The 21,131-nt window shown below is 36.9% G+C and overlaps 1 protein-coding gene across 4 annotated transcripts in view; it reads left to right on the forward strand.

Annotated features, from left to right (window-relative positions):
- The first annotated feature begins 4,774 nt into the window (after nt 1-4,774).
- The window catches only part of LOC131699656 (dihydropyrimidinase-related protein 3), a 29,932-nt gene continuing 13,575 nt past the window's right edge, over nt 4,775-21,131 (forward strand). For 2 of the 4 annotated variants that reach the window (XM_058996919.1, XM_058996920.1), the window contains exon 1: nt 4,775-5,198. In XM_058996919.1, the coding sequence (XP_058852902.1) occupies nt 4,845-5,198 (354 nt within the window). In that variant the 5' untranslated portion in view covers nt 4,775-4,844. Of the gene's footprint in view, nt 5,199-12,506; nt 12,719-21,131 lie in introns of those variants that run through there. The other 2 variants (XM_058996922.1, XM_058996921.1) reach the window with 2 other exon arrangements.

Below are 21,131 nucleotides of genomic sequence, written 5' to 3' on the forward strand. Positions count from 1 at the left end.
TTCTTATCATTGCAATGATTTTAGGTCAAAATCAGCGAAGGGCTATGACAAAACTAGTGGAGCTGACAACTTCAAGAGCTGTACTGTATATAGGAGTAGGCCTGTGAAATCATTGGAATCAGCGCTAAGCTGGCTTGAAACACAATTAAAACAAAATATCTGCAGCAACTGTGCCAAGTAATGACCCAACATCTCATCCTCAGACAGCTAAGGCTGCACATCATGGGAAATGATTCCAATCAGGTTTAACCCAATACAAGCCCAACTAGGCATACGCCTGCCAGCGTTACTTTGGTAACCAGAGCATGATGCAGGAAAGGAGCTTTTAATGATGTTAAAATTATTAATTTAATTTTACATCCTCTCTGCTACCTGCTGCTGCTGCTGCTGTAAAAAAAAAACAACAGGAAATGATGAGTGATGACTGTTTATCCTGCCCTGACTGTGATCAGTCACCATCACTAAATCCTCTTGCTCTCTCTCTCTCACTCTCTCTTTCTCTCTCTCTCTTTCTGCATTGCAGGCTACTGTTAATCTGTAGTGCTCCTGGTTTAAACACTGGGGCAGTAGTAAAGTTGTTTTTTAAACAAAAAAAAATAGATAAGATCACTTTTTGTTAAAAATAATTAAAATAGTCATAATATCACCCCAGCAAAATTGACTCGACTATTACATACAACCATAACAAAGGGGAAAAGCACTTACTGATAACCAATTGATTACAGCCTACATATATATTTAAAGGACTGAAAATGTCAGCTGTTCCTATTTGGGGTAATGGTTTGACTGCATTAAACATGAATTGCTGAGCTGTATAAAATGCCTGTTCTTACATTCTTGCTTTCTGTATTCTGTCGAATGTCTTTATGTTAGCATGTTTTGGAGCCGTTTGTGCAGCATGGTATGCTTTGCAGACCTTCTTTAAATAGTTATACATAAACTTGAGGACTATTGGCAGAATCCCAGTCTGGTTTTGGAAATTCAGCTAATTGGAATTATCGTCTTGGCAAAGATGAATAAAGAAAGTCTGGCCAAATAACTTCCATAAGAAACATAATAAATGACAGCGACTACAACGCTTCTCTCATTTCTGCAAAACGAGAAATATGTATTACTGTGTTTATTACAGTTTTTAATGAACTCCCCCATTTCTAAGCCATCACAGAACTACGATTAAGCTGCTCTGGAACTTGTATTTACCTGTAGAATATAGTTAGGCCACATAACCGATCTGGAGAACCGTACTCAAAAATGTTTTAATGAATCCAGCTCAAAGCGTCCACACTGAAGTTCCAAGTATGGTATTAAACACTGCATAGGGTAGACGCTAACTGTATTTAGCATTTTTAAGCTGTTTTTAAGGCAACAAATACGGTTTAAAGGCATAGTGTGGACAGGGCACACATGTTCTGCTTCATTCACTTTGCAATACAATGAATGCAGTGTTCTTACTGCTGTATGTAGTATGTTACCATTAGCAACAACATCATTAACAACAACTAGACTATAAAAAACCTTATTTATGTTTTGCAAACTGTCCATTTGATTTTAGAGTACAATAGCAAATGTCTTAGGCCTTAGATCTAGGTATAATCAGATCCATGCAATTACTTGGATTTATATGGCTTTTTATGTAATGTTTCAGTTGCAATAACTGTATTAATTTAAATACATATATATTTAAAATTCCAATTATAACCATTTATTATATGTGAAAATAGTTATTTAGTAATGTTTTATTAAGTCATTTATCCTGCATAGAGGTTCTCAGGAACATGTAGAAAATAAATGGAATGGTTAAATTAAAAACACATTCTCTAAATTCCAGGGGGGTGGGAAATAACTTTCAATTTTATTGAGCAGTGACTACCTCTCAAACTGATATCACGTTATTAACATTTAATCAGCAGCAGATTCAGTTTCAGACACAGTCACAAGATGGGTTTCTAATTGAAGTTCCCAGTGTAGCAGCTGAAATAAAAAGACAAAGAAACTATTATCAAACTTAAAAACAACTGTATGGGCTACATAAAAATGTAAAAGACTGTAACAAAAATACAGTGCAGTATAGTGTTCTTAAATAGACTGCGGGCACATAATCATTTTAATGTGATCATCATTGCGTAAAAAAACTCTCTGTTGCTCTTTTTCTTTTCTCTCTCTCTCTCTCTCTCTCTCTCTCTCTCTCTCTCTCTCTCTCTTTCCCTTTCTGACATGAACTCAAGACCCACAGAAGGAACAAGCTCACAGTGTGATAAGTACACTTTGTTAATATGAATGCTGGATTACATTCGTTACTCAATCAAGAACCATCCTTCTATTCCCACAGATTGTATGCATATGAAGCAGTCTGCAGTATATATACCATTTTCAACTAACTGTAAATTGTGGCTGTCACTCTGTGCTCTCCATGAGCCAGGCTTGGAGTGCAATCTGTCACTGCACTGGGAGACTGTGTGCCAACGCTAGACAGATAATATCAGCAAATATAACAACTGGCTGTGAGAGAGAGTCAGACAGTATTGAACCTCATTTGATGAAAACAGTACATTTGTTGGCACTCTTTCCTTGGAAACAAAAGTTATATATTATAACTGTGGATTCTGAAGCATGATACGTGTCAAAATGCAGGTACATTAACTACACTGTAGTTGCATTGTACTTACACAGTAATTACACTGTAGTTCATTTTTTTAAATATATGTAATTACAACAAAATCCTATAATCGCAAGAGTAACTACATTATGAAACTACTTACATTAACAAAATGTAGTTCAAATGATCTCTATAACCAAATCTGTCTTTTTTTTTAGGTTACGTTATCTAAAACAGATAAAAAGGTGACATGACTAAAAGTTGGAAAGTATAAATCAGATGAGATTAGAATGAGGTCCAATCCCAACCTTACCTGGAAAGGCCACGGTTCAGCCTGTACTGATATCTGATCTCAATCACATAAACTCAGATTGACCCAAATTCTGTTTGCAGTCATTATGACCCTGATCAGTACATCTTTGAGGGCCAAAAACAGCACTTATTCATAAGGCTCTTCACCACCTTTTTAGTGTATAAAATGATGACTCTGCAATGCAGTGACCTGTCAAGAGGATGTTGATCTACAGTACAATCATCACCAGTGTCAAGCAGAGCAATGGCCTTAGATAGAGAACACTCTAGAAGCATAAGTGGTACCATCTAGTAGAAATGCATGTGTTATGAGCACATTTCTTTACTGCAGTGCTGGTAAGCCATGTACTACATCTTCATCAAATTCCATCAAGTGGATTGCACTGCTCTGTTTTGAAGCTGATAACAGCATAAAAGCAATCAGACTATAGAGCAAAGCCTGCAGCTTAATGAATCAAGGTGACACTGTCAGGGTTTTTGTTTTTAAATATATTTTGAAAACATGTCACATTGATCCCAGCGTGATTCCCATTGCCGCTGTTACCATTTATATCCTGTCAGCTACCTGTGTGGTCATGTGACGTCACCTCCTAGAGTGCTGAAGGGACAGCTCCTTAGGTTTGGCCCGCGGATACTGTACCTTATGCTGAACCAGCAACCAGCATAACACAGCTGCAGTACGCAGCAACTATTATACATAATAATAATAATAATAATAATAATAATAATAATAATAATAATAATAATAATAATAATGTTCCAAAAAGACGGCCCCGTATAATATGAAGGCCATGGAATATACCGACCATATGATGGAACGTGTGATGACGTTTTTCAAATAGAATTTTAATCTGAAACAGAGAACGTGGTTTAAATTCATCCCAGTCTGCCGCTGCTGATTGATTTTCTCCCCACGCAAACTGGCAGCTGCAGCAACTCTGGATAGAAGAAAAATACAGTTCTGAGAAACTGGAAAAGCAACACAGTTTAGACTATAGTGTAAATACTGTTGAAGTGTCATTGAATACCGGAGATTCCCTTTTTAAATAATCCATCGACACTTTGTAACTTGCTTTACACTCAATAATAGACATTGAAGCCTGTCCTATATAATAATAATAACAAAAAAAAAAAAAAAAAAAAAAAAAAGTTTACAATCTTTGTTATAATATTTAAGATACATTTAGCTCTTTAACACTTGGTTTGTATATGCAATATATATATATATATATATATATATATATATATATATATATATATATATATATATATATATATATATATATATATATAGTCTTTTAATTGGTTTGTCTGATGATAGTTACTACAACAGCACAATGACTGAAACAATAATGCATAAATCACTGATTCCAATAACCCCTCCTTTAAACCTGTCGCCAACGGGATTCGCTGTATCCATTTGAAAAACAACAGAGATTTAAAAAGTTTATAGTCTGGAGTTGTTTTTTTTTTCCCTTTTCCTAACTGAAAACGGAAAACAAACTGGCAATTTGATAGAAAAGACATCACTATTTATTTTATTTTATTTACATTAACGTTCCATAATTTACCGTGCTGTGCATTAATGTAGAAAGCTGAATTTAGGGTTAAGACGGATCATCATCATTATTATTCACCTTCTCTTGTCTCAACCTGTTGTAACAATACTCACTTGCATCAACTTTTGATGATGTGCATCTGCAGTAGACTCCTGTTCTAAACATAAGCACAAAAGGGCTTAATATAACAAGACGTTATAAAATCCGACATTTAAAAATCGTGTGCAATGCGTGATGCTAGTATCACTTCCCTGTCATGGGATCAAGAGCAGCACTGCCACCTCTCGCTTAAATTGTCCAGTACTGCCGCTGAGTAGGATACAACAACACTCAATTTTCAGACTTCTTTCACCCTGAATACATCTGGCTTGAAGATCATGGCTGAAGGCAAAAGAACCTGGGACAAAGAAGATGATTTGCCAGTCTATTTTGGGAGACCGGGTACAACCGATCAGGTCCCCCGGCAGAAATACGGGGGGATGTTTTGCAACGTAGAGGGAGCGTTCGAAAGCAAGACCATCGATTTTGATGCCCTGAGCGTCGGGAAAAGAAGTTCGAGGAGCTCGAAAAGTGGGAGTAAGAGGGATATATCCCAGGAAGGAAGGCGTGACAGCGACCAGGGCAGCATCTGCACAGAAACTGGGTCCGGAGGGCTCGACGAGGGGGACCCGGGCATTCAAATAAAAACTGCAGCAGGGAAAGAAATACTGCAGAATCTGGATGAGGTGGAGGTAAGCGCCCTCCTCCTGTTCAATGCGAACTTAGCATCGGTTGGCATTTAGAATGCTATGTCTTTCATTAGGTTTAATGCGTTTCTCGAAATGAGAACTTGCTAATTAACGGGTTTGTTGGAAGCACGCATGTCAGAATAAACTGCCTTTTAATGCAGCTCTGGTATAAGCGTTTTGTCAGTGCGATACAGTTTGACATATGATACAGTACTGTTCCCAGTAACGAAAAGCTGTATAACTAAATGCCTGTTAAAACAAGCCGACTATTGATGGCTCATCTTGTAGGCTATATTCAATAAATGGTGTAATGCACTATGTGTGGATTTTTTTTTTCTTTTTACAAAACAAAACAAAAAATTGGGGGTTAATACATTATTCGTGTAATTCATTTAGCTTAAAACTAATTTAAATCACAGTTTCTTTATGAACTCATTTAGAGTAGGCCTGTTGCTCTTGTTTTTCTTTTGTTTTTTAAACCCGTTTTCAGAAATCATGTATTCACTTGCCTCCTTTAGTGAGTCTTAGGCAGAACCCTGAAAGCCTCGTTAATTTGCAGGTGTAGCATCCAAGCCCCTCACTAGTACCACACCCCACATCCAGATCAGCTGCTTCCTAAATACAGTATACAGCAGGGCATCCTCCTTGTAAAGTTACCCTTGTTGTATTTTGTTAATGGTGGTGCTAAGGGGAAGTTTTTGTAAAATGTTTAGGTGTTAATATCTGATAAGGAAATATACACAAGTAATACAAGACTGCGGGATACAGAGGGCAGGTCCAGGCATTAAGTACTGTTTGGGTGATTAATGGAGATTCATTTCAGTACTGTACCCTCTTATGGAAGGAGAGATGCTAAGGGCAGGTCCTGGTCCTTGAATCTGTAGTCATTTATCATTGCAGCTACTGTAGTTTATAAATCGCCACAGTTTAGCGTTTACTGCTCTGTTAAGGCTCTAGAATGCACCTGCAACAGTATGAAGACACTGGAAAGAGTGTAATACTTTGGAAATGGATAGCATAATAATGATTCATGTGTTTTATTAAAAATCTCAGAAATCAAGTCCTTTATATTGGCATAGTGCGTTAGTTAGACAGATGCATCTGAGGCAGTGGCACTCCCAGAATTAGCTTAAAGATGACACAGGGGCTATTTGAACTTAACTAGCAATACTGTGGAAATCTAAACCTGCTAATCATCCAACTTGATTAAACTATATTGTTGTTGTAGTTGGTGTTAATAGGGGATACACAGGTCACCCCTGCAGTAAAAAAAAAAAAAAAAACAAGAAAAAACCCAGTAAGATTATACACATTATAGATCAAGTTTAACACAAGCATCTTCTTTTCCAGGACTTTTTTTTCCCCTGATTTTTTTTCCAGTAAAAATGACAAATGATAGTATTACAGTATGAATGTTTTGTCTTTTTTATTCTCCAGCTAAGTACTCTCCCTTTAACTTCATAGTGTTTTGATTGTTTTTGTTGTGCACTATATTGTGTGTTGTTTAGTGCTTTGTCATTGAGTCAATATATTGGCTTAGCTACACTGTGTCAAAACTGATCAAATAGAGAGAGAGAGAGAGAGAGAGAGAGAGAGAGAGAGAGAGAGAGAGAGAGAGAGAGAGAGAGAGAGAGAGAGAGAGAGAGGCTATTTAGCAGCACTATATTTTTGTATCACATTGTGATGTTTTCAGCTAAACACGTCTAAAACTCATATTCTTGTAGCCAGTGGAAGTGGAATGCAGTGACTCCTTGCTTTCCAACAATAGACTGATATAATTTATTGATGACAGGATGCAAAGAAGCAATCAGGATATGAGGAAAGTTGTGATACTATATGGTTAATACTAGTGCCCTGATTTCTCAGCACTGACACAGGGAATTCTCTTAATACATGACCTCTCGCGACAAATGGAATACCTGTAAATTCAGATCTGTTCATTTTGACCTGAAAACTGTGTTGCTTTGGCTGCAGAATCATTCTCTACCGCAACAGCTGAAAGCCTAGCAGAAACAGTTAACAGGGTTAGCCTGTAGAGCCCTCCTGTGGCGAAAAAAAGATTTTGCAGATGTAAAATGTTGCTGTGTAACACCAGAATCAGGGATGGAAAGGTTGAACAATGTGTGACTGATGAGTTGGCTTAGCCCGAAAGCCTTATTTGGAGTGATGTCTCTCTTTCAGCATGGTGGGCATTCTGTTGCATTAAAAAAGGAAGGATATGCTCCACTGTCTGTATAAAAAAGGGTTCTTTCAGTTCAGACTTCACCAGAAAGAGCCTGTAGCAATTGCAGTAAGATTTGGTAATTAGGGGTTTTGCTGTCGGGATAAGAAATGTTCTAAATAATAACATCCTCTGCCAATTGTATTAGGATTTTAGCCGCCTGCTGTGGGCCCCATTCCCAAAACTTTTAACTCACAATTTTGGTTTAAGGACTGCTTCTTGAGGTTAGAGAGTTTCTGAAACAAGAGAAAGAATTCTAAACACTCCAGACAGAGGGAAGGAATGTTTCATGAATCTCAGCCCTGATTTAACCCTTTTTAACCAGGATACTGATTACCTCTCTTTTGTTTCTGCTTTAGTAAAAGATGCAGCCAAAACAAAGGTTTGAGATGCATGGTTTGTGTCCCGGAAATGGCACCTACAGTATCATATTCCCAAGGATAAAATGAATCAAAATGGCTTTAAACTTGTACAGGGGCAAGGACATTTACTGTAAAGCCTTTATATTCGGACTGGCATTAGAACAAATTGGACATGACTAATTAGGAAGAAATGTTGGTGGCCCTGGGCCTACCAGTCATTAAGTCACAGCTGTGAACCAGTACTGTCCGACCTTAAAGCAGAGGGCTGTATCAGCACATAGCAGCTGCAGCTTAATGCTTAGGGCCTCAGGACCACCATCATTTATCAGTTATTAGTTGCAGTGTTTGTCTTAAGGCACGTACTGTAAGGAGGGTTTATTATTATTATTATTATTATTATTATTATTATTATTATTATTATTATTATTATTATTATTATTAATAATAATAATAATAATAATAATAATAATAATAATAATAATAATAATAATATTGACTTACATGGCTATGTTTTTTTAATCAATTAAATATGGAGGAGAAATAAAGTGTGCTTATTTTAACATTTTAACAAGTTAAAACTTGAATTTACACACATTCCCCCCCCCCCCCCCCCCATTTTATAAAGCAGCCATATATAAAAAAAGAACAGTAGCCACCCTGTTTTGTGAAATAATTAAGAACAATATATACTTTGTAAACAGCTAGTCAGGACTCTTTAACTGATATCTATATCTAACCCCTGAGTGTGAGTGCTCACTTAAGTGAATTGCTGCAGTTGAGACAGCACACTTAAGTGAGCACTAACACTCATGGGTTATCTATTCTGAATATAGCTGTTTGTGGGTGAATAAATCTGATTGACCGCCAAACCTCCATTAGTTTATAATTAAACAGCTTTAAAAGCCTTTCATTGCTGTTCAATAAAAGGCAGACACTCACTAAAGCAATGACTGGACTGGTGAGTCAAGATGCAAAGTGATTGTCCTTTTAGTTTCCAATGTATAATGTATAAGCAATAATCTGCATTCCTTATATGTGAAGGTTACAAGACATCGGATGGCTTCTTGAGGCCCTGTGTTAGTTATAAGAAACGTTTGGATTTATTGCAGGTTGGTTTCTCTGAATGCTGATTGGCTAAAAGCAGCACTTATAAACACACACACACACATGCACACGCACACACACACACGCACACGCGCGCGCACACATATAGTACAAATTAGGGCCACTTTTTATTTTATTAACTGTCAACAAGCTCACTAACGTATGGCTTTTTTGTTTTGTTTTTTTGTTAATGGTTTGTCAATATACACTAACCTATTTATAAATGTATTAAAAAAAAAAAAAGACCAGCAAAAACCTCCTTGGGTTTTCCATTCCAAGGTGACCATTGAAATGGGTTTACATTTGTTTAAAGGCACATTTAAAGATAATAATGTAGTAATATTTAGCTAATTATATTATTATACCTTTGTATTAGTTTAGAAATAGTTTAAAATATACTAACTAACTATTGATACAAAATAAACATTTGTTAACATGTTAATAAGTTGTTAATAGTTAAGTAAAATACCAAATTAGTTGGGTACTTTATGGGTGTGTATAGATAATATTCTTCCTGGCAATCACATGCAATCTTTACTACATTCTGCTAAATAAACTATACTAACTATAACAATAAACTGTATAGTCAAATAGCAGAGGCATGTCTTCTTGAGTGTGGCAGGAGCTTCTACAAGACCTGTAAATAAAGTGTCAACGGCTTGAAACGCTAGATATTTATAACATGTAGGAGAAAATGCTTTTGTCCATTTCTTTTACTGGTGTGCTTTAGTGCTCATTGAGTGGTTCGACTGTGATGATGCTGGACACCAAGCACAGTGATGAGAGCCTGTCCTTTGTACAGGGAGGAACTGTCCCTTTGTCCTGCCAACAGTGAGTCCTACACCCAGCTGGCTGCTTCAGTTGTGAGTAAGCAGCCTTCATACTTCCCATCCTCTTGGACTGTCTTGAGATGGGGGGCAGGCTGCAGACTAATCCACTAAGTGGAACTCAGCATTTGTTTGCTCTGCAGCTGTTGGCCCATTAGAGCAAATATTTGTTGGGTGTATCAAATTCAATTGTGTGTAGCCTTTCTGGCACCTGGAGCATTCAAGAAAATGAGGTCTAGTTACCTCTTCTGGGGCTGACTTGGTATGCATACTGCACATATATGAATATATAGGTTTGCAGCTACTCCATTCTGTTTGTGCTCAAATAGTATGGAACTATATTTCATGTCTTTACTGGCAGTGTAATTGAATCTTTGTATTTATTTATTTGGAAAGTTCCTTGAGATGTTTTGGCATAATTAATATTGTTAGTGGACATAATACTGGTAATATTAATATGAGGGCCACTAGTTCTACTACTACAGTAGTACTAAGTCTAATATTAATAATAGTAATAGACTTATTTACCAGTTTTACCAGGCAGTAAGGACTTTACCCAGTTGTTTAGCTTTGTTGTTGTGCTGCATTCCTCTGCAATGGAATATTGTATTTAGACTTTTCCACATGTCTGTTTTTTCTCCAGCCTCGGAAGGCGAATGAATGATACCAGTTCATGAGGCTGGAAAAGTTCACATCATTTTGTGTAAGCATTGATGAAGTGAAGTCCCTGACATTGTTTGCTAAAAGCCTAGAGAGTTATAATTTCTGCTTAAAAAAGACATAGCCCTCAGCCTTCAAAATGGCACCAATAACTTTATATTCTGTTTTAGATTTTTTTTTTCAATTCGTTTGAAACAATTCTGGATTCCTTTTTTAAAAGAGGAAGTGTCCATGCTTGTTTCAGTAAGCTGACGTTGATAAATCCATCTGAACTTAAATTAATTTATTAAGTATTTAAGCTAAAGGTCATATTTTGCTATCATGGCATGCAATTTTGAAATTAGAAATAATCCTTTTGACATCTTGATACAAAAATGAAAGCATTGAACAAATTCTCTTTTAATCGAAATAATTTAAATGGGCTCCCTCACATAAAAAATGCATAATAGTTATTTATCATTTTATTTATGTGTTGATTATTGTAATGCTATTTATATTTGGTTTTCTCTGCAGTAGCTATTTTGGATGCAATGTAAACCATGGGAGTGGTGCTCTCTATATCCAAGGTATAACAGCTTCATTATGTGTTGTTCAAACAGGGAGGGTGTCACTGAGAAAATAGAAACACATTATATTATTATTATTATTATTTATTTCTTATCTGACGCTCTTATCCAGGGCGACTTACAATTGTTACAAGATATCACGGTATTATTATTTAATTTTTTTTTTTTTTTTTTTTTACATACAATTACCCATTTGTACAGCTGGGTTTTTACTGGAGCAATCTAGGTAAAGTACCTTGCTCAAGGGTACAGCAGCAGTGTCCGCACCGGGGATTGAACCCACGACGCTCTGGTCAAGAGTCCAGAGCCCTAACCACTACTCCACACTGCTGCCCGTTATATGTTATTTACAATAATTGTTTTTTGGCAGGAATATTCTAGCGCATTTGTCAAAGATTTCAAATTCAATAGCTGGTTTAAAATGGAATTTCTACAATAGTTATAACATTCATTTATCCATAGTAAAGGTAAATGTATACCATTGTAAAGGCATGACAGTGTTGTAAAGCATAGTGATTCAATCAATGCTAAACTATCATCCAGCATTGCAAAGTCCATGGTTTGTAAAATAAACGACAAAGACACAGTAAACTGCAAAATTACTGTGAGAATATAGAACTTACACTGGCAAGCTTTTGAATGGACTAAAAAGATTTGTTGCAGTAGTTTTTATTTATTTATTTATTTCAAGTCAAAAGCAATCCAATCACTTTAGTTATGACTATGGGTGGGTGAAACTCGGCTACCGCAATTTCTACAGTAACAAGTGATGTGCGTGAATTTATAACCATTATGCATCCAACACGAGTTCTTCATCTTGTGTTATGTTGATTGTGTTGCTGCAGTAAAACTGCAAGCTAAGCGGAACATGATGCCCGCTGTGGTCGGGGGAGATTCGGGTCAGACGTTCGTTTTTAGCTCTGCAGAATGCTGCATTACAGAATGGATGTAAAGCTGGCGTTAAGCCCCGTGCTTAATCACAAGTGCATTCTATTTCTTAATCATTCATCTGCCTGCACCCGCAATATTATTTCTGAATTCAATCAACATTCACTGCAGCTCTTCTTAGACCACACCTATGTAGACTGGAGCCGCACCATATGATCATCGTATGTCTAGAGAGATGAGGGTACAGAATTAACACGCACGCATTGACACTGTCTCTGACTAGGTCTGTTGAGCAATGGTTCACTATGTCTTTCTGATGTATTCTGACTGATTTCTAAAAACCATTGGCTTCTACAAAAAACGTCTTGCATAAATAAAACACACACACACGCAACGTACAGCAAACACTAAACGCTGCCTATATTGGCCAATACATATATAAACGTGGTGTTTTCATATAGCAATGTCGAATGAGTCAGGAATAGTATCGATATTGTTATTGATATTGAAAACAAACCAAGACAAAATGTAAACGCCTTTGGCTAAATAATAGGGCGGAACTGCTGCTCTTTTGTCTGTTATCGAGATTTCTGCGATTTTGGCGCCCTCTTGTGTAGTCTCAAAGTGCTGCAATCACTGTCCGGGCAAAATTGATCGAGACCAGTGAGGGAGGAGCCCGCGAGATCAAGCGTTCTGTGCTGTTGAGGAGCAAAGGGGGGTTTACCATTGTACAGAAAAGGAAGAAGACCATTCTCTCATTATATTCCAACCAGGCACCAGCAGAAACTAAAAATCCAGAAAATACACAGAATTCTGTCTGGGTCACTAACACCAAACCTCCTCAGCCATGTCAGCCATGTCCTACCAGGGTAAAAAGAACATCCCAAGGATCACTGTAAGTCTTGCTGCGTTTTTTTATTTGTTGTTATTATCACTGTGTACTGTCAGTGTATTTTCTGTTGTTATTGAAATTGGGTAATTGATAAGCAAACCACAAAGCAAACTGTATCTACTCTGCTTTGCCCAGAGGCATCCATATATTGTTTTTGATATAGTGCCGCAATGGACCAATTTAATGTAGCTGACAGAATGTATTCTAAATGCAATTTTGCATTTTTATATTGATCGCTGGAAATACTGTTGGCTTCTGTGCAGAGAAGAAAGAAGGCGTTTTCCAAATGTGATCTGCGTCGTCTTTGTTGTGGGGAGCGTAGCCATGTATTTTATTTTAGTGTTATTTATTTATTTAATTATTTTCATGTTATTTATCTGTAGTTTCTTTCATTTGAATAATATGATATGTTGTTTAATGCAGGCTTATTTTGATTTGGAAGAAAAATATATATATATTTTCAGATTTGGAAATTGACACATTCTAGTGCACAATGTGCAAGAAAATTAAAGCAGGGAGGGGATTATGTTTTAGCTGCTGCCCGCCTAGGGTCATTTAACTGAAAATATACACGGCTTTTACTGTACTCGCTACTACCAGCGCTAAGCAGATGAGAGATGAAACGAGACCCATAGGCCCTGAGCGAAAACTCGCACCGTTAGTGTTACACATTAACATTGCACATTCAGGGTTGTAACATTATATTGAAAAACAAATACTGTGATTTTAAATATACGTACTAATAAATATATATATATATATATATATATATATATATATATATATATATATATATATATATATATATATATATATATATATATATACATATTTATATTAAAACGACATTAATGTACCTCTTTAAAAATAATAAGAAATACTAATGTGCATAACACTATATATATATGGTGCAATTTTTTATAGTCCAAATCAGACAACAGCATCGTCTAGAATTCTGCAGGAGACACAAAAGAGACTCCACGCCCACCCCATTCATACAGCAGCCCCAGCTGGTTGATCTGTAATGCATTTAACGTTCTAAATTCTGCATTACACCAGTGCAGAAGAACTCCATTTACACACAGTGATTTAATGTAGGGCAGTGTGTGGCTGCTGATGAAAAGGTGGGACCCGTGATATTCTGCTGCAGAGCTCCAGTTTCTGAGCAGGCTGTAGATTTATTGTCTCTGCTTTGGGTGTTGGATGTAGGGAGCTACAGCTGCCCTTTGTCTCCAGTGAATTGAGTAAGACAGTGGGCTTGGTAGAATGTAGCACACACACACTGCCCAAATGAAAAATAGCACAAAGAAGCACTAGGACTAGTAGAGAAAAATAGCATGATTCAAATCTTGATGACTGGTACTGTGTTTTGTATTGATATGTTTAGAGCATTTAGGTGCTAGCTACACCCCTAGACCGTAATGGTTGATTAATTTTGTGAATCTCTGAAACTGACAATACCAAGCACAAGAATAGGAGACTGCGAATGGATGCATTTAGGGTGATTAAATATTGATGAAGAACCACTTCAATAACTCGTACTAGACCCAGAGCGTTTTAGGATGCACAAACAGAAATGTGGAGTGCACACTGTAATACCTAAATCAGAGCCATTAATATACAAAATAACATTACATTTAGTCTACTCATGAGAGCTGCATAGCATTCATGGCAGCCGGGACATAGTATAATCAAAAGTCTAATACTCTTAATTAAAATAATAATAATAATTGCATTAAAAAAAAAAGATTTCAGTGTTTATATAGTATGTAAGTGACCTGTCATTATTTAAAGTCCTAATACTTTAATGGGGAAAATTGAAATAGGTGCTTAATTAAGGGACTGCATACAGAGGTTTCCTTGTGGTATAGGAGGGTAGAAACGGAAAACCATGTGATTTCAAGGTGTGGTCTTCCTTTTCCATCTATTCATAGCAGCTCAGTGCTGTACAGTAGATGTCTTTAATGATCATCTACTACTAGTGACACATGAAAATGGTGCCGACAGCTGAAAAGGGAATATATTTTTCCACTAACATAACAAGGCTCAGAAGAGTCTGGATGCTCATTCGGCATTTTGATTGGAAATGCCTGTAGCAAAAATGTCTTCCCCAGTACTAATGTAAATGGGTTAATCTTTTCTCCTTAGCAACTGAAAAACAAGAGCATAATAGGACGATTCACATGTAATGCCAAATTAAAACAGGATAATGTCATTTGCTGCTTCTACAGTACTGTGGATGTTAAAAATCACCCAAATTACTCTAAAATGGATGACAAAATGTAGGCTATAATGTAATGTACAGTGTATATACTTTTTTTTTTTTTAACTAGAACAGAATGTATTTTCCTAAGTCTGCTAACCGGTATGTTTTATTGTTTTGACTTTTTGTCAAGAAAAAGCGTACTGGTACAGTAAAAACATGTAGTGTTTTGTTGCTAGGCAACATTGTTAAGTCAAAGCCGTGGCTTGCTGAAGCATTTCTAGCTGCACAGCTATCTGCAGAGAGTATACACAGAGGATCCCTGCTGTATTGCTCTCTTTTGTAATATCCTCCTGGCAATGAGGCCAGTGTTTTTTGGCTCTCAGTGTTCCGTGTGCAGAGCAGTACAGGACAACACTGAGGCCATTCAGCCTACAGAGCCCGGCTTTCAGAATGCTGTACTGTACTCTGTTAATGTGTGTGCGTGTTTCTATAACCTCTGTTTGCAAATAACTGTACATTATTTTCCCACAAATAAAGAAAAAGCCCTGTATGTTTCTCCTTCCACATTGCAATCTATTTCTGAATAGAATATTGCTTAAATAATGTTCTGTTATTGTATATGTTGCATATGATACTGTACAGCATGGGGAAATGATTCTTATAATACTAATGTGAATAATATAACTACTACTTCTTCTACCGCTACTAATCATCATCATCATCATCATCATCATCATCATCATAGTAATACAATGCATGTATGAATAAGTGAACTAACATAATTACAATTGACATTATACATGCATTCAAACCTGACTCCTAATACAGTCTTTATAAACGGATGAGGGATCTAAAAAACACCATTCTTTAACTCAGTCAACCCTTCTGGCGTTTCCCCAGCAGTGATTTATTATTATTATTATTATTATTATTATTATTATTATTATTATTATTATTATTATTATTATTATTATTATTATTATTATATATGAAGAGAAAAAGCCCTTGATAGAGCAGGTGGAGTGAGTATGTATTGTCAATGTCTACAGAACAGTTCTTCTGCTAATACCTAATAAATCCAGTTTCAGTGTCTTGAGGAGCTGCAGTGAAGACTGTAGCAATGTATGGCATGTGCCACAGCTCAGACTGGTATGCCTGTTCAAGGGCTGGTATGTGTCAGTACTCTTGATTGGTATGTGTTTAAGCCTAACTCACAATTGTACCAAGCAGAAGCTCCGAGTGGCACGCACTGCTCTCGCTGGCATGTCGGAGCTTTCACAAGCATGCACCATTGCACTTTAAAAGAGGACAGCGTAATGTATTAATCCTGCATGAATGGCGGTCATTCGACAGACCAAAACCAATATAAACCAGGTAAAGCAGCCACTTGTAAAATAAAATCCCATCGCTCCACAACAGAGTTAGCGGGCTTGTGAGACTTTAAAGATTAGGGTTTACAAAAATGTTCAGATCCCTCAATACTTTCAAATTGCTAGTTTGCCATATTTTTCCACTTATTTGAAATAATGATCATATTCATTTTAGCTTTTTTTATAGCTTGCCAGTTGTTGAGTAACTGCTTGCATGACTTTCTGTTTGTGTTTTGTTAGGACACCAGTAGAGGAGTGTGTAATTCAAGGGCTGTTATTTCCGTTATGTAATTCAAGGGAAAAGTGTCAATTAAAAACAACTGATCTCAGAGCTAGTCTTAGTCATAGCTCCAAAAACATGGAATAACAGCCCTGGGTATCCGAGTGTATAGCCTAATTCAAGCCCAATTCTACTAAGAGTGAAAGGTAATTGTTGGGAATTGGCACAAATAATACCAGTGACTTACTAAGCCACCTTTGTCGGAACAAAATGAAATTTATAATTAAAGTTCGGGAGGAGGGTCAGACACCAATCTCTGCGTCACCAAATAGAATCATTCAATTTACACATTAGCTAATTAAATTGTTAGCACTATAAATACCCTCTTCACTTACCTCTCAGTTGCGTTTTGATTTCATCGTAACCCACCACCTCCCCATCTCCACCTTTCTTAATAACAATTTTTATGTTTTATCAATGGGGGTCTCAGCCTCGTCCAGTCGGCCAGGCAGCGAACCCTCAAACCAAGTTAGGTTTGATGCCAAACGAATGTGTATATACAGCATACTTTTCTGTAAAATCGCATACTCCGCATTCTCTACAATAAATATTTGTACTAAAACATTTTGTGATTGGTGTTTGTCCCGCACTACTGAATTGATAATTAGGGTGAATTGGAAAATTGTGTGTATGTTTATCTGTTAGATTATTCATAATAATCTTTAAGGCAAATACTTTCAAATAAATAAATGTGCATTGCTGCTTTCCTTTGTAAAACAGATCTAATTTGGATCCTCCTCGTTAAAGTGGTCATACTACAAAAGTAGGCTACACTTGAAATCCGCTGCACTGATAACAGTCATTTGATAAATATCTCAAGTGAGATTGTTTAAAATACACTGTGCAGATAAATAGGAAATCCATTTTACACCATTTTTTTTCTTCTTCTGGTGGTTTGGAACAATATGGCCTAATGTAATGAGAAAAACTGTCAATAAATCTGATTCATTAAACCAAGCTCTTCCTCATTAGAAGATTGGCCATCATGTTTCTCCTTCTCGTAATAAAAGTATCACATGTTAAAGTCTTATCAAAGCTTGAGCTGACATTTATTATCCCCCACCAGGGATGAATATTCTTAGTGCAGTGTAACAGACAAGCCCTTTTGGTCACACTTACATTTTTTTCCTCACCTATGAAGAATTGTTGTTGACGTGGGCTTTCAAAGTCTTGAGGATAGGAGAATCTAAGTTAATTTCACTTCTGGAACCTTATAAACTGGGTGTTTATACCACTTACTTTAACTGCAGGTGATGGTGTCCTACTCACTGACTTTGCAATGTCTTTGGAAAAGCTTGTCCTCATTTACTGAAGCAGTGCAAGGTGTTTTAAGTGGCCTACTTTTACTGACACCTAGTATGTCTTATATAGATTTTTTTTTTTATCCTTGTTGGAGATACATCCTAATGACATGTTAAAACCACGCAGGGAAGTTAAAACTGTTGTGTCTTATAGAGTAATTTGTTCCAGGTATTTATTTTTGATTGGAAATCAAAAATTTGAGTGGAAAGGTAAGCACGAGGGTCCTGCACAGTAATTTACATACTCTGCTTTATAACAATTAAGGGATATTCGGAGTACAGTATATACCAGTCATTATAAATCTTGTATTGAAATAATGACAAACGCCTCTGTAGAGAGACCTTGAAAATGACAGGATTGATTCTATACAGGAAATTTGATTTATAACACAATACACATCTCCTAATATCACTTAATCATTTGGTTCAGTGTACATAGCCTATATATTTCTGTTTGGATTGTTGTAACATTATTCTAAGTGTGTGGCTTGGTAAAGATTGGATCAGTCTGGTCTCATAAACTGTATTGCAATGTGGGATATAGAGCATCAGTGTGTGCCATGGTAAGCCATAAAGTAGTGGTTTATATACTTCCCACTCATGTTAATAAACAAACCGTTAATATGGCTATAAAGTTTAAGTCACGTTCAGTAGAAAAAGTATATTAAACATCTCTGTAGGGTATGTTGTTTTGGTATACTCTTTTAGATTGTGACTGTGCATACTTGTGGTTTAGTGGCGTGCGGTCAAGGCTGGCCAGCAGCAGAAATAGCAAACACGGACCTGGAAAACTACAGTTCAGCACGATCTGCGCACTTTTATTTTATAACGAACAAACAAAAGGTTTAAACGAACACACAAATCAAAAACTGATCTCCCTCTGGGAGAACTAAGCTAAACTTATAAGGGGATAAGTGACTGATTGATCAGCCAGCCAGGAAATGCATGCCAGGCATTCTCGGGCTGATCAATCAGACAATCACCTCCCCAGAAAGACACCACACCAAACTATTTACCCTCATTAAGACCATGTGGCTGTGCAAAGGGTGGCCATCTTGGCCCCAGGCTGATTCCCCACTCTTGAGCCAAGATGGCTGCCAGCCACAGAAACACATATTTTAATGTGCAGGGCCCTTGTCCTTTCACAATACTCAATAGCTGGTCACTGGTTTGTCAGATATTTCAATTTCTAAAATGGTTGCCTGACATTGATTCAATTAAATGGTTAACATTTTTTTTTTTACTGAACTGCATATATCAAGTTTAACTGGTAGCATATTGATTTTTCTAACTTAATTTGAAAGCCATGTTTCCTAATGTAATGAACCTGCAGTGACTTAAAAACAGAAGAAAAAAAAAATCACATCAAGACGCAACATTTTGTAGTAGCATTAGACAGCTCCAACAGGACATTCATTAAAACCCAATCGTCCTCAATAATGCTGGAGAGAGAACATGAAAGAGAGAGAGACCTTCTATTATATGTATATTTCCTCATAAGTGCTTCGGTTTTTCCTAGTCTGCAGCTGGACACTCACAAATTAAAAAAGAATCATTTCAGCACCAGCTAGCCCTAATGTAGACATTCTGTCATTTTATTCAATCTGCTGCATATTGTGCATGAAGTCTGTGATCTTCATGAACTGAGGTGCATTTGAATGTCTGGGTGCTGCTGAATCAACAGTAAATTGCATTGAAAGACACCAGACAGGTGTCCTGCCGAGCGTAAAGGGACCAGAGTGGAACTGGAATGCTTAGGAAACAGCAGCGGAAAGGACCTACACACCTGAAGCAAGGGACAGGCTAGTCTCGATGCAACGACTGTGCAGCAGTCGGTCAGAAAACGCGATGGAAATTAATCCCCTTAGTCTTGTGCACTGCCTGCAGTCCCTCTGCACACAAAGATATTGAGCTGAGTCACTCTCACATCACTACGTTTGATTAAGACGTGATATTATGTTCCCACTGAACACTGAAGCAATGATTACAGAGGTTGAAACAGGTGCACTGGTCCACTTTAACCATTGGTTCCCACACAGCAGTATGTGGTCCTCATACTCCATTACTTTTTTTAAAGGACCTAGTCATTCGATATCAGCATAACGAGTGAGCCTGTAGAATGCTTTTGAACAGCATTCGTTTTCATTTTAATTGGCTCTTGTTATCATATGGATGAGTGGAGTTTCAGACTGCTTTTCCTGTGACAGCTTGAGCTTTGTTAAACTTTCACAGCAATTTTCCAATATTGCTTGCATGATGGAGCTGCAGGGACCTTAGAACTAACTAACTAACACTTATTATTAAACCCTGAAAAGTTTGTACGCTTGTGTTTCCATGTACCCAATTTATATATTGAACAGAGATGGAAATAAGACTCCTTTTGCATAACGGTTTCTCCCATTCCAGGTTTTACTACAAGCTCGATTAGCCACAGTGTATAGGTAACAAGCTCAGGTGCATCTTATTAAAATCATAGTAAAGCCAGGAATGGATCAAACTGCCATGCAATGGGAGTCTTATTTCCATGCCTGTATTGAACCAATATCAGATATCATTTGAAATTTGACTTAAATGTTAAGAATGCCACAAATTGTATATTGTACATCTGGGTCATTGCTAACATTGTCAGGATAAGCCTGCTGTAGTCTGCTTAAACAAACTATAATTCCAAAGGTTAAGGCCTTTTAACTAGAGCTCTCGATCCTCCCAACTGTACTGGGTGAGTTTATGTTTGACTAAAATGGCCACACATGTGTCCAGGATGTATACACTGAAACAGAACATTTCCAAAACTTGGCAGCGAAGTTTAACATAAATCATATGAACTGATCTGCTGGTGAGAAAATGTAATGGCTGGTTTCCGTAGAGGACTGGACATTTATTTAAAAGAGCATGAAATTCTATATTTTTTATTTGAACTTCTGCAACTGGCAGGAATGGCTGTTCAGCCTCAAGTCTTTTTAAATCTGTAGAAAGAATCATGACACATTTAGTAGATTTTGGCAAGTTTCCATCTGCATTGAGCACTCTGCCAGGACGCAGTTTTTATTTTAGTCTTGTAGGTTTTCTGTAGGCGTATTTTTACTACAAATACATGATCTGAGTATTAAAACCCCTTTCAGTAGTTACTGTGCGGGTGAATGAGATTTGAATCTATTAAATATTCACAAGTGCATTCTCAGATCTTTTATTTACCAAGTTGTATCAACATGTCATGATTTTTCCTTGACGCCATCTAACATAACGAAAAACATTCACA

Source organism: Acipenser ruthenus, chromosome 23 (genome assembly GCF_902713425.1).
Source record: "Acipenser ruthenus chromosome 23, fAciRut3.2 maternal haplotype, whole genome shotgun sequence".
Lineage (NCBI taxonomy): Eukaryota > Metazoa > Chordata > Actinopteri > Acipenseriformes > Acipenseridae > Acipenser > Acipenser ruthenus.